Source organism: Oryzias latipes, chromosome 15 (assembly GCF_002234675.1).
Source record: "Oryzias latipes chromosome 15, ASM223467v1".
In the NCBI taxonomy this organism is placed as follows: domain Eukaryota; kingdom Metazoa; phylum Chordata; class Actinopteri; order Beloniformes; family Adrianichthyidae; genus Oryzias; species Oryzias latipes.
In genome coordinates this window covers 1653499-1681286 of record NC_019873.2, presented here as the reverse complement: position 1 = coordinate 1681286, position 27788 = coordinate 1653499, and the positions used below count along the sequence as shown (strand labels likewise).

General features: G+C 43.3%; 3 protein-coding genes across 3 annotated transcripts in view; all 3 read right to left on the bottom strand.

Annotated features, from left to right (window-relative positions):
* LOC101174615 (sodium/potassium/calcium exchanger 3) overlaps positions 1–1071 on the bottom strand; it is a 30725-nt gene extending 29654 nt beyond the window's left edge. The window contains exon 1 of the mRNA XM_023963091.1: positions 486–1071. Coding sequence (XP_023818859.1) covers positions 486–663 — 178 coding nt within the window. The 5' untranslated portion in view covers positions 664–1071. The remainder of the gene's footprint in view (positions 1–485) is intronic.
* Positions 1072–3932: 2861 nt separating this feature from the next.
* LOC101163059 (heme-binding protein 2) lies at positions 3933–5550 on the bottom strand. The gene is made up of 4 exons (XM_004085991.4): positions 5397–5550; positions 5198–5324; positions 4919–5081; positions 3933–4841 (listed from the first exon to the last, which is right to left on the bottom strand). Exons 1-4 carry the CDS (start codon positions 5511–5513, stop codon positions 4670–4672), a joined length of 579 nt encoding a protein of 192 aa, XP_004086039.1. The 5' UTR covers positions 5514–5550; the 3' UTR covers positions 3933–4669.
* Positions 5551–12651: 7101 nt separating this feature from the next.
* Positions 12652–19554, bottom strand: chchd1 (coiled-coil-helix-coiled-coil-helix domain containing 1). The gene is made up of 3 exons (XM_023963608.1): positions 19375–19554; positions 13051–13169; positions 12652–12902 (listed from the first exon to the last, which is right to left on the bottom strand). The coding sequence occupies exons 1-3, from the start codon at positions 19493–19495 to the stop codon at positions 12795–12797; spliced, it is 348 nt and encodes a 115-aa protein (XP_023819376.1). The 5' UTR covers positions 19496–19554; the 3' UTR covers positions 12652–12794.
* Between the last annotated feature and the right edge of the window lie 8234 nt (positions 19555–27788).

Sequence of the window (27788 nt, the reverse complement as noted above, 5' to 3'; positions counted from 1 at the left end):
CTGTTCTGAACACAGGACCTCTGGGTTTGCAGATGACACGCCGGTGTCCCTGCTCTGATGGGACAGCTGTCAACCAGGAGGCTGAGCCTCTCATGAGGGGATAAGAATGACTGAACTGTTCTCTGCTCCCCAAGATCACAAACATCTGGCCCCCACCCTTGCTGCTTAAAAGGCTCTCACACATGACTGGTTCAGAAAGGACAGAAACAGAGCCACAGGTTGACACCAGATCCGTCTCTGCAGGGCTGCACGTGCAGCTGCATGCATCTGTTCGTCCATGGAGCCCTGAAGTCTGATGGTTCTGCTTCCCCTGTGCGGTAAGTCATCTGAATACCTGCTGACCTGACAGAGATCCATGAGCTCTCACAGAGACGTCCGAACCCACATCTGCCTGCGTCTGCGCAGCTACCCCTGTCTGCGCAGACTTCAGGTGCACGCCGCGTTCTCTAACGGAGCCCGGATCAAAAACGTTCAAAGTGCCCCACCTGCTCCGTGAGACACCGAGCGAAGCCCAGCGGCGAGCCCCAGCACGACCCCCGCGAGGCACACGCGGACGGCAAGCATCTCTTTCCGCCTCCTCCGCCGAGCCCCGCTCCTCCGCCGGACCAGCGTCTGTCCTCCTGCGAGCGGCTCCGGCATCCCTGCAGCCTGATCGGGGGCCATGGCGCTCCTCTCCGCGGGAGAACGGAGGAACGGATGCAGCAGCGGGGAGGGCTGTCCACGCGCGCACGCAGCTGTGAGGAGCCGCGTGCGCCAAACTCACTGTGCTGAGCGTAACTTCACATCCGGCGGGACATTACATAACATGACGGATAAAACCGCAAAGATCAAAGGGAAAAGTTCAGACTGAAAGATTTACTCAAATGAAAAGAAAAAGGCGACTAAAAAGAGCGTTAGATGATCAGTCATAGGATTCACCAAAACATCTGGAGGAACAGCTGGAGGAACAGCTGACACTGATGTAAACAGGTTTATTTTTTCATAAAAGTACAATAAATCTAAATAATGTGGAGATTATTTAATGGCTCAACAATAACCTGACAAAAACAGCAAATCTATGAACAGAAGACAGAACATGAGCACGCGCGAAGAGGGGGGGGGGGGTGTTAGTGCGCCCTCCCTCACAAACACACACGCACGTGAGTCCAGAGACCCCCGGGTCTGTTCATGACAGAAGACTGAGAGCCTTTTACTAAAAATAGAACCAAGATTACTCTGCAGACCCCCCCCCCCTCCCCTTATGACGTGATGGCGGCGTGGATTGGGTCGTCATAGGCAGCAGAGCAGCTACAGCCAATCACATCCCATATTACACCCACGACCTCCATGTCCTCACAAGAACACACTTCCTTCATGACAGATTCTGATTCTCAGGAAGATGTCATGATGAGAAAGTGACCCCCCCCCCCCCGTGTGACTAAAACAGGAGTGATGGAGGGTCTGACCATCTGTCTGAGGCACCTCAGTTCACTCAGGTCCTCTGTCTTGCCAGCATGGACAAAGACAAACGGAAACTCAATGGAGATAAAGGTTTGAGGTTCTCCTGAAGGTTCTCTGATCAAACGTAGGTTCTTTCAGAAGAAAATCTACATGCCTGACATCTAAAGGAATCAAGAGAACTGAGACTCAGTCTGACCTTAGCGTAAATAGTTTAGGGCTGGCTTGATAACATCGATCTAAATCGATCCAAGTTTATTAAACCAATAACTGATCCATAAAAGTAGAGATTGATCTTTTATGTCTTTCCTTTTCCAGTGACCTAAAGCCAAAGTCTGCTAGCTTGATGCTAACGTATAATGGAATTTCCCATAGGACGGCTAATGCTAATGCTGTCGACCTGAATAAATGAACAGCTTTATTGGCACAATTTTTCAAACTCTTTTAAGAAAAATGTTTTTTAAAGTAACCATTTGTGGTCTGAAGCACAGTTTTCTGCTTAAATCTTCTGGAATAAAGTTTAATGCTAAGCATGAGCTCCACCCAGTGGCCACAATGAAACGTCCTCCAGGAGAGAAAGAATTTTGCAACATGAGAAAGTTTAGAGCCTTTACAATATTAATGATCTGGACATTTTTGTTGGAGCTTTTCTGTTTGAGAAACCTTGTAACACTGTATTAACAATCTCATCTGACATCTGACAGTATGTGAACTGTACCAGATTAATATGAATATCTTATATATAGATTATTCATGTATCTCTGTACAAATATGTCTAAATGTGTAAACCATATAAATTCCAAATGGAATAAAATTGAATCCAGTGGATTAAAAAAATCTAGAATTGTATCAATTCTATTCTGGAACTTATTGGTGATGCATCACTGACTAAATATGAGAACTGGACTAAGTGATCCCTCCCCCCTGGCGTTCCAAACAGGAAGTGGCTCCAAGAAGCCAAACTCCCATAGACTGTTACTCAGTCATTCTATTGTTCAGAAGAACCATTCTGGACCTGATACCTTTTTTTAAAACATGTTCTTGATAATCCTCTTTATTTTTCATGATATTTATATTTTATCGCCAGTTAATCAAGTTATAAACTGTCCAATCAGATGCCTCAGTACAAGCATGTGGCGCCACCTGCGGGCCCCGACATCCAACATTCAGCACTCTTGATTAACAGGTTTTTCAGATTCCAACAGATTCCAACAAGCTCACTTCTGATCGGCGAGAGTGGTTGCCATAGAAATCTGGACTCCAATCAACTGTGAACCATCACTGCTGTGTTGCAGTGATGGGTGTGGCCTTCCAACAAGCTCACTATTGAGTGGCGAGAGTAGAAACGTTGGCTCATCACTGCTAATGATGACATCTGGCTCTAAGTGGTGGCGTCCATATCGTGGAAAAATGGCGACTGAATTGACTTTGGGTTGGAGCTGGAAGTAAGTTGTTTTCTATGGGTGACGTCGGACTCACTCTGTCCAATTCTCTGATACAGTCAATACACACACCCACACACACACAAACATTGTCTCTCTCTCTCACTCACACACACCCACACACACACACACACACACACACACACACACACACACAGGTCAGAAACATTCTTTTATGAAGCCGTCTCTTTGATTAGAAAGAACAATTGATTTTCATCTGTTGTATTTTAAAATGTACTTTTTTATTGCATGATATAGATATCAAGACAGAGTAAATATTACATTATCAGTAACAATTTCCTTAAAGGGCCTATACCCAGGGGTGTCCAACTCATTTTCACTGAGGGCCACATCAGCATAGTGGTTGTCCTCAAAGGGCCAGATGTAACTTATACATGTAACTAAATGTAATGAAAAATTAATGTAACTACTCCTTAATGTTAAATAACTCATTTTTTATTTATTATAACTTTTTAAAGTGACAATTATAGTTGCATAGAAAACACATGTTTGCTTGTTACTCTAGCATAAATCCTTTCACGTTTGATTCTGTCAGGTTAGGTTACATGGACAGTGTTTAAGTCCTAATGTTTAGTTGCCCAATCTGATATTTCAAGTCCAATTCCCCCTAGATATGAATAAATACACACAAATTTATATTTTTTATTCTGAGAAAGGAAAACCTTTATGCTCTCGCGGGCCACGTGAAATGACATGGAGGGCCACATTTGGCCCGCTGGCCTTGAGTTTAACACGTGGCCTATACCATGCAAAATCAATGTTTTGAGCTTTTAAGTCTGTTATAATGTTTATTCCTCACGGAAAGAAACCCCAAAGCAGTGTTCATGTTCATGTATTTCTGAGTATTCTTCTAAAAAAATCTGCATGGAGATAGCGGTATTTGACAAAAACGCTTTCATTTTATAAACACAATATGCACATCTGTTTTTTACAGCTCCTCCTGACCACATGCTGGCAGTAGCCAAACTGAGGCTAAGACAAAGAAAAGAAAGCTGCTTATTACAAGTAGATCTGAAAGAAAGAACACGCAGATATGTTTTGAACAGCATTGAAAATTTATTAAAGAGTAAAAAAAGAAGAATGTTTTGTCATTTTACAGTGAGTGACTTTAGGCGAACACATCATCAGAGTTTTTACCGGAATAAAATCTGACAGTGCTTTGAAAGATGGTTTCATCATCGAACTGAATTCTCAAGAATAAATCTTGTTTTTCATCAGCAAACACAAACTCTGATCAAGTTTCTGCTCTGCTGCTTTGGTGAGGAGAGTGAACCTTTTCTTGCCTTTTCCCTTCAGTTTTCATATGAAGGACAAGCAGTAGGAAGACGAGCGTGCACGGACCAATGACTTCATCAACACTGTGGCTCTGTCTTTTTGTTGTCTAAACATAAGTTCTCTTCTCAGAATTGATGTTCTCGCTCTGACTCTGACTGTCTGGTTGTGCTGCATTCCTTGATATATATCTTAGCGTGACATTCCTCTAATCATTCTTCACTTGTACCCTTTTTTATCTTTTGACCTGAACATTCCTGTTTATGACATTTTAGTTTCATTTTTGAGTTTTATGTTGTTAATACACACTCAAAGATCCTCCATAAAGCCGTTCCTGCAGAGCTACGCAATCATGTCAGAGCAGCTTCAAGACGGGAAACAGATAAAAACAGAGGCAAAGGCTGCGGTTTCTTGATTTTCGGCTTTGAGCCTTTTTAGGAATGACTCTGAAGGTTGAAAGAAAATGAAAGCGAACTCTTAATCAGAAGATGTTTCCGTCAGACAGCAAACATCCACACCTCGTTGTAGTGACTCAGAGCTAAAAAACCATCATAACTTGCTCCGATGTACTTATGTGGATTGAAGATTTTCCCAGCTTTGGTTAGAGATTTCCGGAGGACGTCCATATGTTCCTGGGAATTTCCAACAGCCGGAAAACCACTGAAGGAGCTGAAAACAGGGTGGTCACTTATGTGGCATGTATAGCCTCTCACGTTTTGGTTTTCTTCAGGGTTCTGTGAACTTACCTTGCAAAGACGATAGCTGGGGGTCTGTGCTCTACCGTGACAGACGAGTCCGACATCTCAATATTTGTTCCAGGAGGAATAAACCAGGACAAGGTCACTTTCTGCCCGTCTGTCATCTCAGAAATGGTGAAGATGGCAGGCCAGGTGTCCTGACATACCTGATCTAGAACAGAAGAAACCTTGAGGAGATAACACAGAAATCCAGAAAGCCTAGTGTTCAGGAGCAAACTGAAAGCTTCAGATGAGTTCATTAAATAAAAAAGCTAAAAAGCAGCTCACCGCTCCCTGGAAGCTTCCCACAAAAATCCACCAGCCTGGACCTTGCAGCCATAAAGGCAGATAAATCTGGGCCTTCCACTATTGTGGAGATCCAGTCAGTGGGGGGGTACTGTCGCACCTCAAAGTCCTGCACACAGAGGCAGAGATGTACTGAGATGCTCCCTAAACCCCCCAGGGAACTTGTGTGGAGGAAGCTTACCTCGTTGGCCTCCAGGACGTAGTAGTCAGGACAGGGCTGCCCATGGCAGTGCTCCAGAAAATGTCCACCGCAGGACGGCAGCAAAACCAACACAACCAGCAGCAACTGCAGCTCCATCCTCTCTGTGCTCGAAAGGACTAGCAGCTGAAAGTCCTGTTCAGTCTACGCCCCACCACAGGGTTCACCTTCCACAGATGGGCGGGGCAAGAGGACCTCAGAGTCAGAGCCTTGTCTGCATGTTTTTGTAGATTCATTTGCATCTCAAGTGTTGCCTCTAACTCTATTTGTGTGACTGATCCCATGACGAGCCAAAGCAGAGCTCTCATGACCTGAAATCCTGTTTTAGAACTGGTCTGAGTACTTTTAGTCTCTCCACAATGAAGACAATGGAGACTTCAGATTCTTGCTTGTCAGATTTCTGGCATTTGTTCTGCTAGAGAGGTGTCTCCATCTTGGTTTCAGGTTAAAGTAGGTCGCACTCCTGACAAATTTCCATAATTCAGATCTTTTCGGGGACACCCTGCTTCCCAAAAATCTTTATTTAACACAAATTGGGAACATTTTATTCAATCCAAAAACAGAAGTAGAAAAAAAGAGTATGCATAATATTACCAAAAGTATTGGCTCATATCTTGACTCACATAAAAACTGAAGTGTTGTCCCATTCCTAACCCATAGAGTTCAGTATGATGTGGATCCACCTTTTGCAGCTATTAGAGCTTTAACTCTTCTGAGAAGGCTGTCCACAAGGTAGACCAGTGTTTTTATGGGAATTTGTGACCTTTCTTCCAAAAGTGGTGAGGTCACACACTGATGTTGGTGGAGAAGGCCTGACTCTGTCTCCCCTCTAATTCATCCCAAAGGTGTTCTATGGGGTTCAGGTCAGGACTCTGTGCAGACCGGTCCAGTTCATCCACACCAGACTCTGTCCTCCATGTCTTCATGGACCTTGCTTTGTTCTCTGGTGCACAGTCATGCTGGAAGAAGGAGGGGGCCGCTCCAAAATATTCCCAGAAGGTTGGGACCATGGAATAGTCTAAAATGTTTTAGAGTCCTGAAGCATTCAGAGTTCCTAAGGGGCCCACACCATAATTCCTCCTCCACCAAATTTCACACTCAACACAATGCAGTCCCAAATGTACCGTTGTCCTGACAACCTCCAAACCCTGATTCGTCCATCAGATTATTAGTGAGATCCATCACTCCAGAGAAGGCGTCTCTACTGCTCTAGAGTCCAGTGGCGGCGTGCTTTCCACCACTGCATCAGACGCTTTGCATTGCACTCAGTGATGTGTGTCTTGGATGCAGCTGCTCGGTCATGGAAACCCATTCCATGAATCTCTCTGCATGCTGGACTTGGACTAATCTGAAGGTCACATGAAGTTTGGAGCATTTGACTGTGTAGAAAGTCGGTGACCTCTTTGTGCTTCAGCATCCGCTGACTCCGCTCCATCAGTTTGTGGTCTACCACTTGGTGTCTGAGTTGCTGTTGTTCCCAAACTCTTCCATGTTGTTCTGATAGAGCTGACAGCTGACTGTAGATTTAGGAGAGAGGACATTTCACCACTGGATCTGTGGTACAGGTGGCGTCCAATGACAGTTCCACGCTGGAATTCACGGAGCTCCTGAGAGCGGAACATTCTTTCACAAATGTCTGTGAAAACAGTCTGGATGACTGAGTGATGATTTGATACACCTGTAGTCAGGCCAAGAGATTAGGACACCTGATACTGATCATTTGGATGGGTGAGAGTAGACTCTTGGTAATATAGTGTAGATAGCATTTTCTGCTGAAAATGTGTGAAATCCTTAATTGTCAGCTTCAGAAGTTGCAGATCTGAATCAGAGGCCTATATTGTTATCAAAACACTGCAAGTACAGGTACAATGAAATTTTGTTTTTGTGGATGGGTAAATAGGGGGGAGGCAAATTACATGAGGGATCAGCGGTGGCAAAAGAAGGACATACATCTGTATTCTGTTCCCAAAGGGTATGAATAATAGAAAAAAAGAGACACCGTTATGCAAGAAAAAGCACAAATCAGAATGGTACATGTGATATGTGCTTTTAGGAGGGAGGGGGAGAACCACCAGTGCACTGCTTCGGCGGCTGCAGCCATAGGGGGCGCTATCCACTCCAGACTTTGCACCAGAGGGGGATGGGTGAGTATGCCAAAGTCAAGATAGGCCCGAGCAGGCGAGATACAGTAGATGTTGACTCTGACATCCAACCACATTTCATTCAGTGAGGAAGCAGATTTGTTTATGCAGAGCCAAGGCCAGAGCGCAGAGCTGTGGGGGGGTCAGATTAGATCAAATTCTTTCGGGCACCAGCAGATCAAACAATTTGTATCTGATGGCTGTGTCCTTGGAAGGTCTAACAGAGTCTTGAGGTAATTTTAATGGTCCAAGTTGTGGGCGATTGACACCAGTTTTCCTTCAATTTGAGCAGAAAGTCTCTCCAAGTTTGTATCTCATTTCCACCTAAGTTCAAGGGTCGCCAGCACTCTGCCTCACTAAGCAAGTGAGGCCCAGTGCCATTGACTGGTTGTTGAGTTTATCGCTGTGGGTCTTTGCAGCCCGTTGTATCCTTCCACAGAGCTCCAACAGTTCGCCACTCACTGTTTGCAGCTTCCAGACTGTCCGATAAATCCCCAATCTTCCGATCCCAATTGTGAGACTTCCGATTGTCTGGAATCTAAATAGATACACATCAAACCCACCAGCCTCCTCTTGCCCCATGGTTCGTTGGTGTATCCAGCAGCATGGGTTGTGTCTGGGCAGGAGGGGTCTGCTTTTCCGTTCATTAGCGTGGAAGAGATTTTGTCTATCGAACTCAAAGACCAGAGAGCGAAATGCAGAAGAGTGCTGAAGATAAAAAAAACCACAGGTTTACAGGACAAAAACCTTGGTAGTGACATAGAAGGGGAGAGAGAATAGCTCAACTAATTCATTTTAAATGTCTTACAACATTTGAATGCATCATGCCTTAAGATATGGTCACAAATGCCAAATGCCACAGAGGGGTGACCTAAATGCCAGTTTTTCAGCAAACTTGGCAGGTTGCCCCGCAGTGGCCACATATGGCACATGTCTACAAGATGTCGCTTGTTTACACGCCGCGTGGCAGCTGCTAAAGTTTTGAGAAAGGGTTCAAATTCAACGACGACCGAACGATTTTTTTTACATCTGTCAGCCAGTGGCCTGACCCATTTAGGGGTAGCTTGGTGGCAGGAATGTTCCCTTGAATTCTCCTATTTTTGTGAGGTACACACGGGAATCGGGTGTTCACAACTCCGCATTTGGATTAGGAAGGATGAGCTTGTTCAAGCATTTATGTGAACGTTTGAAACTCAGGGGAGGGAAGGAAAAAAGGAAGAAAAAGAACGGTTCCTAGCGGACCCCGAGTCCAGGACAGAGTTTTAGGGCCAGTTTACAAAAGAAAAGATTTTTTAAATTACGACTTTAAGTTATAAATTTACGCGATTTTTTCCCGTAAATTTACAACTTAAAATCTTGTAAATTTACGAGAAAAAAGTCATAGATTAACAAGGATAAAACACCAAAGTTGTCCGTTTATTGGAGCCTAGCTTGAAGATGAAAGATGTGGAGCCTTTTGTGAAACTTTATATCCGGATAGGTTTAAAAAACAAATAGATTCTTAACCTTTTCATGACTCAAAATCCGATTATTGTCAGTGGATCCGGCTTTCCAGGGTTCGGTGTCAGTAAAGCGGAGTTTCATATGTAAAATAAGGAGCTCAGAGACACGTTTGGGTGTAGAGGACCACTACTTTATTTTCCTTTTTATTCACACACCCTGAAGTTCATTTGTCTCATTACGTCATGAACCTGTCATCTGAACACCAATGTGGAAGTAAACAGTGTTACATACGCCCCCTCCTCCAGAGGAACCGTCCCGTTTCAACATAAAATAACAAATGAATGAAAATAGTCTGTTATATTAGCATTAGAACGTTGAAAATGCCAAAAAGTGCTCCTCCTCCTCAGACGGAAGTGTCACACAGACGTAGAGATCTGGTCTTTCATGGAGGAAGAAAGGATTGAAGTGGACAGCTGCAGGGACACCGACGTCTTCATCAACGGACTGCAGAGATCCTGCCAACCACCCATAAATAAATAAAACATTTGCTGCCTGGTGAAATTAAGCCTGCACAGGACACAGAACTGTCTTTGGGTTCTTTATTCCAAAACAAAAATGTAACTCAGGATTTCAGATAAAAAATGGTGATCAGGATCATTAAAAAAAAAGTGAATCTCTTCTGTCATGTGGATTCTTCTTTTAGCCAGATCTTCCAAAATCATGAAAGAGTGTAAATATAATAAAAAGAGTGAAAAAGTAAAAAATTATAGAGTACACAAAAATAACTACAGCAGGTGCTCTGTGGCCCAAACTGTAACAGGGATGACAAAATACTAATTCCATCAAACATCTTAGAACTGAATACTTTTTACAACAATTACAGTCAACATAACTTCTTCTTTTACCTTTTCTGTCTGTTAACCCTCTTAATGTCTGCTAATGGCTCTTCACGTCAGGTTTCAACAGTCTTGAACCAAAAGAAACGGTCTGACCGTTTATCCCTCCTTCCAGAGTTCACCACCTCCTTGCTGAACTGATGGACAATGCAGGATGCGCCCTCTAGCGGCATAGCCATGAACCTTCATTCCTACTCACTTGGCTACACATGAATAAAAAGTAAATCAAACAAATGAGCTTCCAAACATGTGTAACGTTATCAATAAACATTCATCTCACCTGTTCAACTGAGTTTAGTGGGTCTGCTCTGCTGCTGTACTGTATGCTCACTTCCACTTTAATCTCGCAAATTTATGAGTTTTATTGCTGCATATTTTTTTCATGCAGCAACTTGTTTGGTCCTTCTTTTCAATTGAAACCTCACGATGAAGGCCTGTTTTTAAAAGGTGATGCGTTGCAAAGTTAGCTCAAGGGTCATCTAGAGCAGTTTTCAACCTTTTTTGAGCCACGGCACAATTTAACCTTGACAAAAATCCTGTGGCACACCAGCATCCAAAAAAAAAAAAAAAAAAAACAGAAATTCATGGTCTGTATTGATCGACAGCCCCCCCCCCCCCCCGCAATCTCACGTGCATTTTTGTGATAATTGTGGCCGGAAAAGCAGGAAGTTGCGGCTGTTTTTTCTAAGAAATGAAATGAAAGTTAAATTAGAAAATTTAGAAACTGTTTGTTTGTTGTGGTTTCAAGGCGTTTCACAAGGACAACTCATTGTGCGCTGGGACACTGGCCCTTTAAGCCAATGCATCATGGGAGATGTAGTGTGAAAACTGCCGAAAACTTGCAGAAAGACTCGCGTCTCTGAGCTTCATTGTATTGTTCACTTGTTTCACGGTCTGACACCGGACTCTGTGGAAAGCTACACCGCTAAAGAAGAGCTTTAGCTGGTATTTTTGTTAGAACTGAGCGACTTTATCAGCAGAATTAAGAACAAGGAAGTGAAGACTTTAAGCACTTCTGATTGGTCAGACTGATGACATGTGATTAAGCCTTCAAGAATGATTGGTGGAGACAGTTAAAGGGACGGGACTTTTCCGCAAACTGTCATAGCTGCAGGTAAACCGCAGTAACGTCATTCTTATCAAAATGTATTTAATAGAATTAAATAAACACAAAGAAAAAGTAATTTTAAGATCTTTTATATTCCTAACTACTCAGTGTTTTATCAGGGCCTGTTTGGATGAACAAAGAGCTGATTTCCTGGAGATGGAAAATGTTTTTAGATCAGTTAATTATTAATGAGGACAATCTCCCACGGCACACTAGTGTGCCGCGGCACACTGGTTGAAAAACACTGATCTAGAGAGCGCCAACGCAATAAAGGAGGCATTACTAAGCAGGCGTCGTCTGTGGAATAGTCTACCTGAGGATGTGAGGGCCTCATCCACTGTGGAGGTTTTAAAAAGAAATTAAAGACACACCTTTTTAACTTAGCTTTTAATTAGATTGTATGTATTTTTATGTTTTATTACATACTTTTAGCATTTTACTTGTTTAATCTACTATTTTTTTTTACTCTTATATTTTATGATATTTTATCACACATATTTATTCTTCATTCTTTTTATGTTGTTTTATCAAATCATTTTATCCTTTTATTTGCTTAATCTAGAAAAAAAAATTTATTCTCGTATTTTATGACATTTTATCATATACATATCTGTTCAATCTAGAATTTTACTTGTATCCTTTTTATGATATTTTACCACATATTTATTTTATTTCTGTTTACGAGTGTTTTCTCCCCCTCGGCTGGGGTGTTTGGGTCTATGCTGACACCCCTGCCAATAGGAGGACAGGGCAGACGGCGCCTTCTGGTTTCTCTTTATTCTGGTTTCTCTGTATTTTATTTCTTTATTTTCCACTGTTGTTTGTCTTTGTGTATTTTTTGCGCGGGGCTAATTTAATGTATTTTATTGCATTTGTTTTTATGTACAGCACCTTGAGCCGTCTCTCGTCATGAAAGGTGCTATATAAATAAAATTAATTTGAATTTGAGCATGTACAGTGCGTCCTGTTCATGAAAACAATCTCATACATGTTCAAATGTTTACCTTTTGTTTATAAAGTATTCAGTGATTTTTGGTTTCATCCAGTTATGAACATAACCATATGTTTTCCTTATGGGCACATTTGTGCGTCTGCAGATTCTTGAGATCACAGACTTTCTCCTCTGAGCCCATTTCTTTGACCGTCAGGTATCACTGTGGCAACAAGAAGAAGCGATCTAACAAAAATCTGCAAAAACAGACAAGTCACCACATTAAATAACGTGGTCTGGTTATCTCAAACTCAAAGAATACTTTCCATGCTGCAGTAAACATTGCGCATACGCCGTCTGGGTTGGCCTCACCAAACGACATCACATGTCGTCCATCCATCTTCTTCCACTCAACCAGAACCAGGTCACGGGGCAGCAGTCTAAGCTAAGATGCCCAGACCTCCCTCTCCCCGACCACTTCCTCTGGGGGGGCCTCAAAATTAGTGTGTCCTGTGCATTTTCTTTACTTTCTGGGGGTATTGCTGTTCGCTTGTGCCGCCGTGTTGACATGCATGCACGCCATCCGCCTGCTCTGAAGTTACTATTCAGCATCTCTTTAGCAGACGGCCTTCAGCCTGATCTGAGCATCACAGCTGGAGAATGATGGGCGTCATCTTCAAGACAAGCTTGTAACTCAGTGAAGCAGTGAGAGACGATAGTTTGGCTGACCAATTTATTATACATTTATTACAAATTCACAAAATCTCAGTCATACAACAGCTGACCAGGCTCAACACCTTAAACCCGATCATAGAAGCCCCGCCTTCGGTCCTTTCGCCCTGGCGGTGAGCACGTGACAGGTTAGATCTCCGATTGAATGTTGGGGAACCTCTTCAGCAGGGTGAGGGCTTGTTTTGGAGGTAGACGTCCTTGATGGAGACTCTGCTCTGACTGATTCTTCATCGCTTCCTGAGGAAGAGAGACAACTCCTTCTTACTGTCGTCATGGAAATGAACTTTGACCTGCTGATGATCAGTATGTGATCAGCGTCACGTCTAAAGGTGACATGAAGGCAGGACGGCAGAGCCCCGTCTTACCCGCAGAAGCAGAAACATACCTGAGCTTTGGACACACAAGTGTAGAAGCTGCTGATCTCAGTGGAGCACAGGGCATCCACAAAGTTATTCTGCTTCCAGCAGGCCATGAGGACGGACATCTCAGTGATGCAGGTGGCCTCTGTGGACACAAAGGTGGACAGTCTGCTCTGTGTCTGCTCAGTTCCTTTGATTGGTTGGACAAACTTTTTCAGAAAACGGTGGATCTTGAATTTTCTACTTAGAACTGAAGTAAGCATGCATGATGCACTTCTGTGTGGATTTGGTTTCTGACATGTAGAAATCCGAAATCGAAGCGAATAAATCGAGGCCTGTTGCACAAAAGTAAAATTAAGACATCCGGGATAAATGACTGAGCTGAGCTCAATGATGCCAAAACATGTGCGTCCAGGCTTAATCGGTTGCACAAAGACCAAGCCAGGATGAGCAGACACGGATTCATTAAGCCAGGTGTAACCAATCCTGGATAGGTGCGCGCTCACGGCTCACTCAAACAGACCCCGCCACAGATCACAGATAAACTGATTCACCATGGCAACTAGAGCCGCGTACCTTTCCCCGTCGGAAGCACAAATCCTCATGGAGGCATACGAGGAGGTAAAAGATATAATTAAGGCAACACCGCCACAGTGACAAAGCACACTCAAAAAGAATTTAAAATAAATTACCAGCCAATTAAGTTTATGAAAATGTAATTTGTCATTTCAACCAGAAAATGTTATGTTTGTAAATCTTACGTGAATGAATCATGTTGATTGTACATAAAAATAATCCATTTAAAAGTTACTAATTTCAATCATGTTGATCCAACATGATACCATTAAATTGGATACATTAGTAATCGCAAGGAATTGTGGGATACCATTTTCTTTGTCTATCTGGGCAGATTGGGGTCTAAGTGTGAGTTTTTGTCCATGGGTTTTATTGTCTAGCTGTTTTACTCTGTTTTAACTAGTGATTTAAACTGTTATGGTTATTTCTTTTCTGCACCATGAGTTAGAGTTTGGTAGAAGGTGATGACCAACCCCCTTGTGCGGTAAAATGTTCATGTAAAACAGAATTCGCGTTATTTGAGCTCCTGTCTTGTGACGTGGAATTTTGCTGCGTAATTCATGTCTTTGATGTGAAAATTAAAAGACCCATTGGTTGTAAATTTGGAAAACATTATCAATGTCAGATGTATAAATAAAATTAAAGCAAAAAATTAAGTTATATCAACATAAATTGTGTTAAGTAGTCATACAAATTTAAATTGAATAAACTTAATTTAATGAGGTGTGACCAATTGAAGTGATTCAATTAAGTTGGATCAACTTTTATCTTTTGAGAGTGAGCAACAATATTAATTTAAAGTTGGGTCCAACTTAGGCCTGCACAATATACCACAAATTTATCGTTATCGCAATATCCAGCTCTGCAATATGCATATTGCAAAAGATGGCGAATATCGCAATAAATCGCAAACCCAAAATGTGTTAAAACAATCTTCTAGCAGCTTGAAGCATTTAACGAATCAAATAAATCCCTTTATGCTTTGACCAATCAGATGGACGCCTTCCCATTGTTGACCAATCAGATGGAGGCCTATTATGTTAACCCTGGTCCTGAAGAGCCTCAACCCTGCCTGTTTTCCAGCTCTCCTTAACCAGCTTGCTGTTGATTGGCTGACTCAAGTGATTTCACATCCTGATTGACTGAACACACCTGATTTTGGTTATCATTATCGAGCAGTCTAGGGAGAATTGGAAAACAGACAGGGTTGAGGCTCTTGAGGACCAGGGTTAGCCACCCTGACGTTTGTCCCCCATGTCGATGAGGGTCATTTGGAGTATAATTTTTAAACTGTTGCAATGAAATGGGAATGATGTTTTTGTTTATTTTTCTATTTGTTTATTTACCGCAAATTTATCGTTATCGCAATATTGATCACTAATATCGCATATCGCAAGTTTTCCTCATATCGTGCAGCCCTAGTCCAACTGCAGTATTTAGATTGAATCAACTTAAACTTATTAGTTTAAACCTAAGTACATTAAGTAGGACCAATATGACTCATTTTTGTTCAAGTAACGCTGTCTAATCATGTGGAAATCATTTCCATAATTTTTTCATTCAAAGTGAACGTTTTTTGAGTGTAGTTTACCTGCTTTGTTTTGTCCTTATTCAATAAAGGAACATAATGTTACACATTGTGTTTTCATATTTTAATGGAATGTGTATTATTTTGTATGACAGAGTACTAGGGCCCCACTAAGGAAAAAAGGATAGTCATAAATTTATGAGACTGGTTCTTTCTGCAGAAAAGCAACATATTCTTTTTACAGTTTTGATCGTTATGACAATGTGATACTTCGTTTTCTGGCACATCAGCATGTCTTCGTTAATGAAACCATACTGAAGGACAATTTCACCAAATGCCCCACATCTGTCATTTTAACAACTATCCTCCTTTAAAACAACTGGTTACAATATTATGACTTGTCTTTTTTTCCCTCTGTGGCCCTAATATTCTATCATTTTATATATAGCCTTATAGTCTATGGGAAACTGTAAATTATCTAATGATAGCAACATCATCTAAAACTCATTATTCATCCAGAATTATTGAAATTAATGTTCACAAACGTTTAAATAATGACAGTGGGTCTAGTTATATGTGATAACAATGTATAGTGAGCAACGAAATAACTATTGGTTTCCATTTGTGGCGACTGCTGACTGATATTAGGGATGAGATTAAATAGATCCTGGAATTTAGCCTGGTCTGGAGCAGGCTAGCTCCACAGAATAAATCTCCATGGTAATTTATACCATAACATATCCTCCTGCCCCCATCCAGCTTTAGTGCAACCGGATTGGGGATCAATTGAGCCAGGATCACCAAGATATCCTGGCTTAATCCCTTATCCTACTTTTGTGCAACAGGCCTTAGGTGTCCAAACAAAAATAAACTCTGCAAAAAAACAAGATATGCTGCTGCAAGTTTAAAAAAAAACGCTACAAATAAATAAAAATGCAGGTGCCAATCAAAATCCATACAAATAAAACAGCATTTTATCGAGTTTGAAGATGTGGAAAGGAGAAAGAACTGAAGTACAATTTGGAAAACAAATGAAAAGTACATGAAAATTCAATTTAAAGTGTTTTTTTAGTGGCATTTCTTACTTTTGTCTTTAATTGTGTCCACCACATTTCTTAAGTGTTTGTTTTGCTGCCCTCCTCCCTCACCAGGTCATGATTGGACAAATGTTGAAGCCATTTTAAATGAAAGGAGTGTTTGTTGATGTGAGCCCCTTCTGCAGTGAACAGCAGGCTATATAAACCTTTATTGGCTAAACGTCGGCTAACACAGAGAAACCCTCAGTAGACCACTGACGACAGGAGGATCTTGTTCTGTACTTTTACTAGTTCCATGTATCACCACATGGTCTCACTCTGGAGCTGAGTCTGCCCCAGAAGAAACAACCAACACTTACTGAGAGCCTGGAACAAAACACAACTGACGGCTAAAATCCTCCACCACAAAAACCATCCTCAATACTCTATTCTGTGGGGCCTTTTTTTATTTGGATGCACCTGCATTTATTTTATTTGTAGTTTTTCTTTTTATTTGCAGAGGTTTTTTTGTTTGCACACTTGTTTTTTTTTTGCTTCTATGGCAGGTCTCGGCCACTGTACGGAACATTTCCCTTGTCAGCTGGGCTGTGTGAGTGTGTTTGCACGACACTTTAGCCCTCTTCTGGGAGGAAGACACCAGATGATGTAACAATTGGCTACAATAGTGAGAGGAGCCCAGAGCGTACCCGTCTGTCCTGTGACTGAAGTCTATGGTTTCCACCTCAGACAGAAAAGCGGGCCACTCCGGCTCTGGAGAGGTCTGGACGTTTGTGGTAGTGATGGTGAGATGAAGCCTTTTATAGGTGTCAAAGCCACCTGGCCGAACCTGGCCACCCCACTAGCCCCCCCACTAGCCACAATAAACTGTGGTAGCATCAGTTGTGCATTTCATCCCAAATGCACAGCCTGCAGGCGGCGAGTCGCTCTGATCCCACACCCCCTCCCCTCCCTGCTGCCTTTGCGTGTGCAGACATCTAAAACTAAAGACGAGCCGCTGGATGAGGCGGATTTTCTTTCGGGGTTCACTTCCGCGTTCAAACCCTCAGAGCCTCCAGAGCGGGTTAAACCAAAGAACCAGTCTCAGTTCTAAAGTACAGCAGAAGGAGCGAAAGAGATGGTAGGGGAGCAACAGAGGAGTAGTGAGGAGGAGGAAGATGAGACAGAGCAGCATGAATGACAGATCTTCAGATGACAGAGGATGATGAGGAAGACAAAGATGAGACGGCATCAGAGGAGGGACAGTCAGCATCATTGGTCAGAGAAGCAAGGCAGAACTCCGCATAAGCAGGAGCTCCACCTGTTCCTGGACCAACTGGTGAAGTTAGAATTATGTTACCCTAATAATAAAACTGTTTCATGTTTATTAGTCTGAATAGAAATGTCTTCAGATTTAATTAATAATTACCATGGAAGGGTATTATTATTATTATTTCAGAACAACTGATTTGACTTTTTGTTCATTATAGAAATCTCCCGAACAGCCCAAGCAGACACACCTATGCTTTAAATATAAACACAATAAATCAAAATATATCAGTAGGCATTTCACTTTCTGATAGTTTTCTAAAGGTTGTTTTACTACGTTTAGTAGAAGGAATTTTAAAAATATAGCTCATGCTTTTTAAGTGCTACCCCAAGATTTAAAGTGGCCCCCGACCGGCCACCCCCATGACAAATTTCTGGAGGCGCCGCTGGTCAAAGCTTCCACACTTAGGGCCTCTTATACAGCTGCCTGTATAAGAGAACTGGACTAACCCCTCCCCTGGGGCAGGCCAAAGTTTTTGGAGTAACACCAGTTCTGTAACACTGGTTCTGTCACTCTTTCAGAGTTCGTTCTTATTTACACAAACTGGTTAAGTGGAGGCTTAGGGTTAAAACCAGCTGTATTAAACCATGTTTTATTTTTAAAAACTAGATGAATAATGAGGGATGAATAATAAATAAATGAACACACTCTTGGAATCAAAGTCCCAGCTGTGTTTAAGTCACACTTTGTAGTCTAGACTAAAAGGAGACCAACATTCACCTTGAGAGTAGCACCATTTTCTAAAGGATTAACATACAGCTCATATCTGGGCTCTAAGGTTTTAATTAAATTAATAAACACCGTCTTATCCACGGTAAATATGGGTACCGTGTCTTTGGCTATATGCAAAGCGACCGCTTCGGTGATTGTTCTCCACCGTGCCCCTTTCCTAGCGATGGGTACCGAGCCCCGGTATTGAACGAACCCCGGGGCAACATTCTTCAAGACCGCAGTCTCCGTAAGATCTGACCTCAACGGTTCTGCTATTGGTACTGGAGAAGTCCCATTGTTTTTGGTGTCCCACAAGATATAAACTAGAGCTGTGACGGTGTGGGATTTTTGATCACCGAGGTGATGAAGCAGCAGGAGACGGTCAACCCCCCACCCCCACCCCCGCCAACGAACACAAAATCCCCACGGCGGCCGCGGCGCCAATGAATACAATTTATAATTACAGCGCAATATTAACAAATAACAGTAACAACTAACTACTTTCTAATGAACTAACTATGTAGGTGTTGTAGAATGAGTATGTGTGTCAGTGTCATAAAAATCCATATTAAATTATTATCATCTTTGATTGCAAAATAAAGCGTTGTGTCCACTGTAGGGATGTCAGTACCACATTTTGGCATAGGTTTCCTCTTTTTGGGTCATGTGGTTTGGGAGCAATTGAAAAAAATGGACAGAATTCACATGCTAATTGCTGGAGGTTTTATATAAAAATTCAAGTTAGATTTTTGTGTGTACTAGTATGTCGGAGCCATAATTCTGAATATATTTGGAATCATTAGCTCACACGATTTGGAAGCTATTGAAAAAAAAAACAAATGTTTACTTCAAATCAGTTTTCTTATAAAACATTGAGCATCTATGATTGCAAAGCTTTTCTTATTAAAACATTGCAAAATAAATAAGATTGTTTAGACACAACATGAGGAAATGAAGTAGGAATTTAATTCTTTTTGCAAAGTCTTCTTGGGTGTGATCTTAAATCTTCTCCATCTCATGCACTTGTTAATTTGTTGATGGTCCCTAAGAGACCCCATTGGAGATCCGCGCTGAATGTCTGTGGAACATGATCCAACCTAAAACTAACTTCACGGCGGTACAGAAAAGCACAACAACACAAACATCACTAGCTGGCTCGCGAGGGAAAGTCTTGCGCCTGCTATTCCCTTACCGCCTTTCCGGGGTCTGCGAATCGCCACGGCGTCTTTCAGTACCAGGGCTCGGTTCGGCTTAAGGACCGGTTTTCCATTTTGCCGGCTGAGCAGCAGTCTAACCTTCTCCTGGGCCGACATCTCCCCGCTGCTGGTGCGGACAAATGTACCGGAACTACCGGAGTGACAGCAGCCGTGCTGCGGTCACTGTCTGCTGACACTGCAGTGCTGCCACCTGCTGGACTGGAGGGAAACTGAGCAACTTGATAGATAGATAGATAGATAGATAGATAGATAGATAGATAGATAGATAGATAGATAGATAGATAGATAGATAGATAGATAGATAGATAGATAGATAGATAGATAGATAGATAGATAGATAGATAGATAGATAGATAGATAGATAGATCCCATCAGGAACACATTGTTTTTTCCCGACAAACTTTATTGCACATTTTTTCATTTTACAGAGTTTCACATTCAGTTATGCAATAAGGGAACAATTACAAACATCAAAGACACATATAAGATAAAACAAGATTAGAAATAAACCAGGGGATTTGTTTTTTACGACAAAATATTCAATCTTTAACTATGAGACAAGATTTTGATTGCTTTTAGCGTCTCAGAATTACAGATACGATCAATATACAAATTGAACTCAGAAACGAACACAATAAAATAAGGTTTCCGTCCAGAGAATTTACATTTGTGGATATGATATTGGGCCAAAATAAGCAAGAGATTTATTAAGGGCAAACCAGATATGAGACCCAACAGGACATCCTTCCAAAACAAGCATCAATTTAGTCATGAGTTAAATCACAAATGTTCTGCCAAAACACTTTAACCTGAGGACAACATCAGAAAAGACGGATAACTGGTTTAGGGGAATTACAGCAAAAACTAAAAGATTTACTCATTTTTAATCAAAATCTACTTTGAATCAGAATCATTTATTGTCATTGTACATGGGGATACAATGAAATTGCAGCAGCCTTGGAGTGAAGAAGTTAACTAAAAAATAAAAATAAAATAGAATAGAAATAGAAATACTGTATTTACAACTCTTAACAAAAAATTAACAATATGTACAGAAACTGTTAAATATTAAATATTTGTGGATAAAATAGAATGGAATGAGATGAGTTGCTGTGAGCACAGCATAATAAATATTGAGTTATTGCACAGTGGCCCGGTTATTGCACAGTCAGGATATTGCACGCATTGAAGTAAAAGTCAGAGTGAGGTGTGGTTGGTGGAGGTATGTGTATTCCGTATGGTAATTGCCTGTGGAAAAAAGTTGTTTCTTAGTCTGTTTGCCCTGGTTCGGATGCTCTCAATGGTTGAGCCGTAGAAGGTTACCAGCAGCTCCTGAGGGCGGGGCCTGTCCACACACACACTGAAATGTTATCAACACACCTGCTAGCTGTAAAAATGTCCACATGTCAACATGTACACAAAACAGATAGTGTTCACACACGCATACCTATGCCTTTAAACCAACTAGTGTGAGATCTTTCATTCATTCAATCATGCAAACTATAAGTGCAAAGGTGAGCTAACACCTGTGCTCAGGTGAGTGTTTATGTTCTTCTAAAATGGATGGAGGAATGTGAAAAGAAGGAGGAGGAGCGCCCAGCCACCCCCACACCCAGACCCCCGTCGCAGCAGCAGCGGCAGCCGGAACCCCCCAATGCTACACGGCAGCAGGCAGGGGACAACCGCCCCCCGGGCGACCAAATCCGCCACCCAGGCCAGGACCAGCAGGACCGCCGCGAGGCCCCCAGAGCCAGAGAGCAGGGAAGCACGGGGGAAAGAGAGCGGCGCCCCAGCCCAACCAGGAGAGCAGCCCCCCCGCCGCACCGGGAGAGCCCAACGCAGGGCCCCACCTGAGAAGGGCACCCACAGCCCCAGACAAGCACTCCATCACCACCCAGGAGTTCCGGGCATCCCCCCGCCCCAACCCCAGGTACGAGTCAGGACCCCCCAAGGGAGACCCGCTCCGCACTCCAGGCAGCCACACACCCGGCCCACGGTTGGTCCAGGGAGGAGCAAGGCAGGGGCCAGCCACCCCCACCCCGGAGGGGAGCACCCCTGGGAAAAAGGGGGGCCCACAAGGGGTGTTGTAAACATGGCCCGACCAGGCTCGGCCACTGCTGGAAGTTTGGCGGGGCCCAGGGGCAAGGACCAGAACCCACCCCCAGGGACACGGACACCCCCGGCTCAGGTGTAATGTGAACCCCCCCTGAGCGGAGAGAGCACCGCCGGGCCCAGGAGACTGGCACACAGGGGACACGGCAGCCGCCGCCAAGGGACCCGTACCCCCCACCAGAGAAGGGGTAGGGGACAGAAGGTCCTAGGTCCCACCTTCCTTGCAAAATGTGTGTGTGCGTGTATGTGTGTTTGTGGGGGTGTGTGTGTGCATGTGTGTGTGTTATGTGTTGGAGTGTATATTTTGAGGGGGAAGGGGTGTGTGTACTAAGGGGGGTGCAGTTAAAATTGGCGGGTAGGGCACTGAGGGGACATCTCCTGATTACTCACAGTGATGTCCCCTCACCCTCCCCACCAAGGGGCCCTAAACGTCTAAGGTGCGGTTAAAATTGGCAGGTAGGGTGCTAGGAGGACATCTGCTGCTTGCTGGCAGTGATGTCCAAGCACCCCTGGACCAGAGGAGCACCACCTGGACAGTTTCCGGACTTCATCTCTGTAGGCCGTCTCGTCGTCTCCAGAGATCAGCCCCACCACAGTAGTGTCGTCTGCAAACTTCACTATGGTGTTGCTGGTGTGGGCTGGTCTGCAGTCTGCTGTGTACAGTGTGTACAGCAGAGGACTCAGCACACATCCCTGTGGGGAGCCTGTGCTCAGCATCCGGGTGGAGGAGAAGTGGGGACCAAGTTTGACTGTCTGTGGTCTGTTTGTAAGGAAGTCTTTGATCCAGGAACAGGTGAGTACGGTGGCCCTGAAGTGAGCTATAGCCCACAAAGAGCACCCTGGCGTAGGTGTCTCTGTGTTCCAGGTGGCTCAGCGCAGTGTGGAGGGTGATGGATATGGCATCATCTGTTGATCTGTTTGCTTTGTAAGCAAACTGGTGGGGGTCGAAGGCTGGAGGGAGGGAGTCTTTGATGTGTCCCAGGAGCAGCCGTTCCAGACACTTGGTGATGACAGGGGTGAGTGCAACTGGACAGTAGTCCGTGAGGCAGGCTGTGGATGACGAGTTTTTGGGTATCGGGATGATAATGGATGACTTCAGGCAAGCAGGGGTGGAAGCTTGAGTTAGTGACAGGTTGAAGATTTTTGTGAAGACCTGGGAGAGCTGGTCGGCGCAGGCCCGCAGAACCTTCCCGGAAACTCCATCAGGTCCCGCCGCTTTCCTGGGGTTTACCCTGCTGAACATCCGTGCCACGTCCTGTGTCTGCACAGTCAGTGGTTCAGAGCTGGAAGCAGAGTGAGGCTGAGGTGATGGGACTTCAGACTGCAGTGATGTGGTCTCGAAGCGTGAGAAGAACGCGCTCAGCTCTTCTGCTAGTGCAGCGCTGGAGTGTGCCACGGTGTTGGTCTGTCCCCTGAAGTTGGTCAGCGGTTGTAGTCCCTGCCACACCTGCCGAGGGTTGTTGTTGGAGAGGTGGTCCTCTATTTTCCTTCTGTAGTCCAACTTGGCCTTCCTGATCCCTCTCCTCAGGTTGGCTCTGGCGGTCCTGTACAGGTCTTTGTTCCCTGACCTAAAGGCAGTGTCACAGCCTTTTAGGAGCAACCTGACCTCTTTGGTCATCCAGGGTTTTTGGTTGGGAAAGACCCGGATGATCCGAATGAAAAATGAAGCAGGGTAAACTCTTGGGACAATCCAGAAAGAAACTTCTTTTACCTTATTGGTGAAAATTAATTTATTACGGGGTTTGCCAAACCTCCTTCCATGAAAAATCTTCTACAAAAGACATGCTCTGAGGTACAACATTCATTTGCAACTATGCTCTTCTGGATTTCTTGTTTTTCCTGAGATAACTGGACAGACATAACTTCCCCACAGGAGTATTAATAGCAGAGAATATCCTCAGCATTAACTCTGTTGAAATTTAAAAAGCATGCATAAGCCAGAGGAACCAGCTCCAAACACTTTAGCGTATTCAACGGGGGAACAGGGATGTTAAATCTAGAGAAAAATTCCTCATATGTTAAAATTAACCCCTGGTTGTTATTCATACACAAAAATAATCTTATTTCAAAACCAATTTTGTATCAGAATCATCAGAATCTTTATTATCATTCTGCAGTGCACAATGAAATTTTTTCCAGCAACTCTCTTCCAACAATATAAAAAGATAGAATAAAATAAAACAAAGGATAAGCAGCTATATAAGACATAAATACTGTACAGTAGAGTGGGGTGAATATTGCACATATGAGTGGGTCAGTGGCGGTTCTACACTAACTTACTCCCTGGGCAAGTAACCCCACCAGCGCCCCCCCCCCCCCACACACACACACATACAAAATTTGACAACATCCTGCTGTGTTCCCTATCTTTTATTTAGCCATTTTACTCAAAAAATGCATGAATTTTCTAGACTCGTATTACAGGGGGGTCAAACTCAGTCACACAGGGGCCTAAGTTAAAAACACGCCTAAGGTTTTGGGCCGAAGAAGATAAACATTTACTGAACACACTAAAGCTAAACTTTTAAACCTTTTAAACTGAACTTTTTGAACATAAATATGAATAAAAACAGGAACACAAGTTAAACCTTAAATAACTTGTAATATTTTGTTCTCCATATAAATATATTCTGTCAAAATTATACAAATATGAACATGCTGCAGGACAAAAAACAAAGAAAGCCTGGAAATATTAATAAGAAATTATATATCAAATAATTCCATTTTTTTTGCTCTTTCAGCATTTTTTTAGAGCTGGACTCCTGCTTTATTTTTAGCAATAATTTCTTAATGTGTGACGTCCTGTGTGTGTCTTTGTGAAACATATCAGAGGGATTAGATCTAAAAAATAAAACTTATTGTGATTAATATGTTTAGGTCTTATAATACATTAAAGACTAAATCTTAGAACTCGTCAGTGGGATTACTCCAAAAATATTTGGCATTTCCCTAAATTTGTGCAACACCAACAGCAGAAATCCTCCAAAAAAACTCAATCCATAAAAAATGGTCTGATCTCATCCCCCCTCCCCCTCCCCTTCCCTCTGACACACGCGGCTCCATCTCTATGACGGGAGGCGCAGCTGCGGCCCAGAGTTGATTGTCAGATAGAAAAAGACTCCCCTCACACCTGTTAGTGTGATTCAGCCAGCCACCGGTGAGTTGCGCTCCCCTCTCGAGTTTTTTGACTAATGTTCCAAAGACTACCGCAAAGAGGTGTGGCCGCAAGCGTCTTGCAGCAGAGGGCGGTGGTCATGTGCGCATCGGGTCTGCTGTGTCGGAGCAAAGAATTCTGGGAAATAATCTCCATTGCCTGCTTTTTTCGAAATTGGGTTGAGCACGAATGTTTGTTCTGCCTAATTCCTTTTCATGTGCCTGTTTTACGTTGTTTCACTCTGAGGTATTCTTTTTTTATTTTATTTTATTTATTTTTTTTGCACCATAAGTGTGAAGAGCAAATAGGAGGAAGACATTCTTAACAGTCTGATGTGTCAAACTGGAAAGAATTCAGTGTCGGCTGCTGAAGCAATTTCAAATTAAAAGCTCCAAGCTTCCTCTTTGAATATAGTAAGTAGCACATTATGTGTAACGCCTCTGGTACGGCAGATGCCGCCCCCCATGAAGTGCCGCCCTGGGCGACCGCCCACATCGCCCATATCAAAAACCGCCACTGGAGTGGGTATTCCACATATAGAATGAATATTGCACACACGGCATGAATATTGCGTACATAGTTTAAAGTACAGTCAGAGCATTGTCAGCTGTGTGCTGACAGGAGTTAGTGGGTTATGTTAAGTCTGGGGGAAGGGGGGTGTCGTTGACCCAGTTGTGTGATGGGGTGTGTGTGTGTGGGGTGTGTGTGGATCTCACTGCTCTTGGGAAGAAGCTGTTCCTCAGTCTGTTCGTGTGGGTTCTGATGCTCCTGTATCTCTTCCCAGAGGGAAGTATTTTATCTATGATATAATACTTGTGTTTAAATAAACTGCCCTTGTTATTCCAGAACTAATATTTTTTTGATGAAAAGTTTCTTCATTCAAATAATTTCAAATTGTCATTAAAGGTAAAAAAACAATAAAGACATTAAAGACCACCTTTGTCATAGGAGTTCATGTGAACACTTTTCTTTGATGTGTTCTTTTTTTCCATATGAAATTAAAAAGCATTTCATCAGTTTCTTTGATCACTTTATCATCCATGTGTAAAGCCAAAGCTGCAAATGTTAAGCGAGAAATTCCTTCTACTTTGCTAAGTAAAACCCTTCCTCTTAATGATAAATCTCTGTGCTCTTTCTACCGTTGGATTAAAGTTTTGGGAGCTTCTTGCATGTTGGTTTTTTGTTGTTAAAATATCTAAATATTTCACTTCAGTTTTAACAGGAAGATGATCACTGGTTCTGTTCAGTTTTTATGGACAGAATTTCTAGGCACAGCCAGGGGCCGGAGGGGGTCTGGTTTATAGACCACAGGATTTCCTCTCTGCTCTTTGCAGATGATGTTGTCCTGTTTGCTTCATCAAGCCAGGACCTCCAGCGTGCATTGCGGTTTGCAGCTGAGTGTGAAGCGACTGGGATGAGGGTCAGCACCGCTAAATCTGAGGCCATGGTTCTCGACCGGAGAAAGGTTGTTTGTCATCTCTGGGTGGGTAGAGTGTCCCTGCCCCAGGTGGAGGAATTTAAATACCTTGGGGTCTTGTTCACGAGTGAGGGAAGACCGGAAGCATGACATTGACAGGCAGATCGTAGCAGCGTCCGTAGTTATGTGGTTGCTGTATCGGTGTGTTGTGGTGAAGCCACAAAGCCCGAAAGCAAAGCTCTCAATTTACCGGTCCATCTTTCTTCCGATAATCATCTATGGTCATGAGCTCTGGGTCATGACCCAAAGTACGAGGTCCCGAATACAAGATAAGCTTCCTCCGTAGGGTGGCTGGGTGCTCCTTAGAGATAGGGGGAGGAGCTCGGTCACCCGCGGAGAGCTCGAAGTAGAACCGCTTCTCCTCCACATCCAAAGAAGCCAGTTGAGGTGGCTCAGGCATCTAGTCCGGATGCCTCCTGGACGCCTCCCTGGTGAGGTGTTCAGGGCATGTCCTACTGGGCGGAGGCCCCGGGAAGACCCAGGACACGCTGGAGAGACTATGTCTGTCGGCTGGCCTGGGAACGACTCGGGATCCCCCCAGAGGAGCTGGAGGAAGTGGCCGGGTTGAGGGAAGTCTGGGCATCTAGACTGCTGCCCCCTCGACCCGGATGAGCAGAAGAAGAAGGATGGACAGTTTCTCTGTCACAGATATTATTACCGGTAATTTTGTTTCTATGTTCGTCATGACATTACCCTACTGTCTTATTCTTCCTACTGACTTTATCCACATATATTACAGGCCAAATTGTTAGAGAAGTATTAAATTTTGACCAGCATGAACTGTTTATTTATGTTTCTGGTGATGCAAAACACAAGTAACAGCTGGAGTTTTATGAATAAATAGGATTTGCCTGAGCTTGGATGTTGTTGCATGTGAATCTGCAGAGGCAGGCAGGGACCGTCAATAAAGTACACGAAAACACCCCAGACAAACAATAGCAGTTTCTCAGTATTGTCCCACAAAGTTGACCACACCCACAACGTGAGCGTCCTATCAGGTCACCCATGGACTTTGCTGCTTTGTCCCCGACCTTGTCATCGGGTTTGACCCACAATCAAACCTAAACAGTTCTTGTTGCTGTTCACCTTTCAGCTTATCCCTTCAGGGGTCACGATAGCGAATCAGCTTTCACTGATTCCCACAGGTGATTTGGCTGAGATTTTTATGCCGGATGCCCTTCCTGACACAAACCTGTACTTTTAAAGCACAGGGAGACCCTGATAGACAGCAGCATGAAGGCTCTTGCCTGAAGACCCACTGGATTTTAGCTTACTGCACGCCCCGGGAATCAAACCTACTTCCCCAACACTTTGCTGTATAACGTTGGTGGATAAAGTAGAAAGAACAAAACACGACAAACACATAAATTAAACGGAAAATGTCTGTGACACGGACACGCATTGTGGCTCTTTTTAATATCAGGCCATCATATAGTTTTCATGAGCAGATGAGACTAGTTTGTAGTTTGAAAGAAATTAGAACGAAAAACATGGATATACACCAAAAATGTAAAAATGAAGAACATCTGTTTTTTTACTGCTGCCAGGCAAAAGTTGCCTGTATTTTGTGACTACTTTAATGTAAACATTTAAAAATTCTGTTTGGCCAGACTTGAGTTAACGTTGTGTTGTTCTTCGCCGCGCCA

Excerpts from the sequence above, each read along its gene's own strand:
- LOC101163059 (XM_004085991.4), bottom strand. The coding sequence starts at position 5,513 with ATGGAGCTGCAGTTGCTGCTGGTTGTGTTGGTTTTGCTGCCGTCCTGC. Across the intron at positions 5,325-5,396 it reads ACGTCCTGGAGGCCAACGAG|GACTTTGAGGTGCGACAGTA; the intron begins GTAAGCTTCCTC and ends CTCTGTGTGCAG. Across the intron at positions 4,842-4,918 it reads CCAGCTATCGTCTTTGCAAG|CTCCTTCAGTGGTTTTCCGG; the intron begins GTAAGTTCACAG and ends CCCTGTTTTCAG.
- chchd1 (XM_023963608.1), bottom strand. The coding sequence starts at position 19,495 with ATGTCGGCCCAGGAGAAGGTTAGACTGCTGCTCAGCCGGCAAAATGGA. Across the intron at positions 13,170-19,374 it reads TCGCAGACCCCGGAAAGGCG|AGGCCACCTGCATCACTGAG; the intron begins GTAAGGGAATAG and ends TTGTGTCCACAG. Across the intron at positions 12,903-13,050 it reads CTTGTGTGTCCAAAGCTCAG|GAAGCGATGAAGAATCAGTC; the intron begins GTATGTTTCTGC and ends TCTCTTCCTCAG.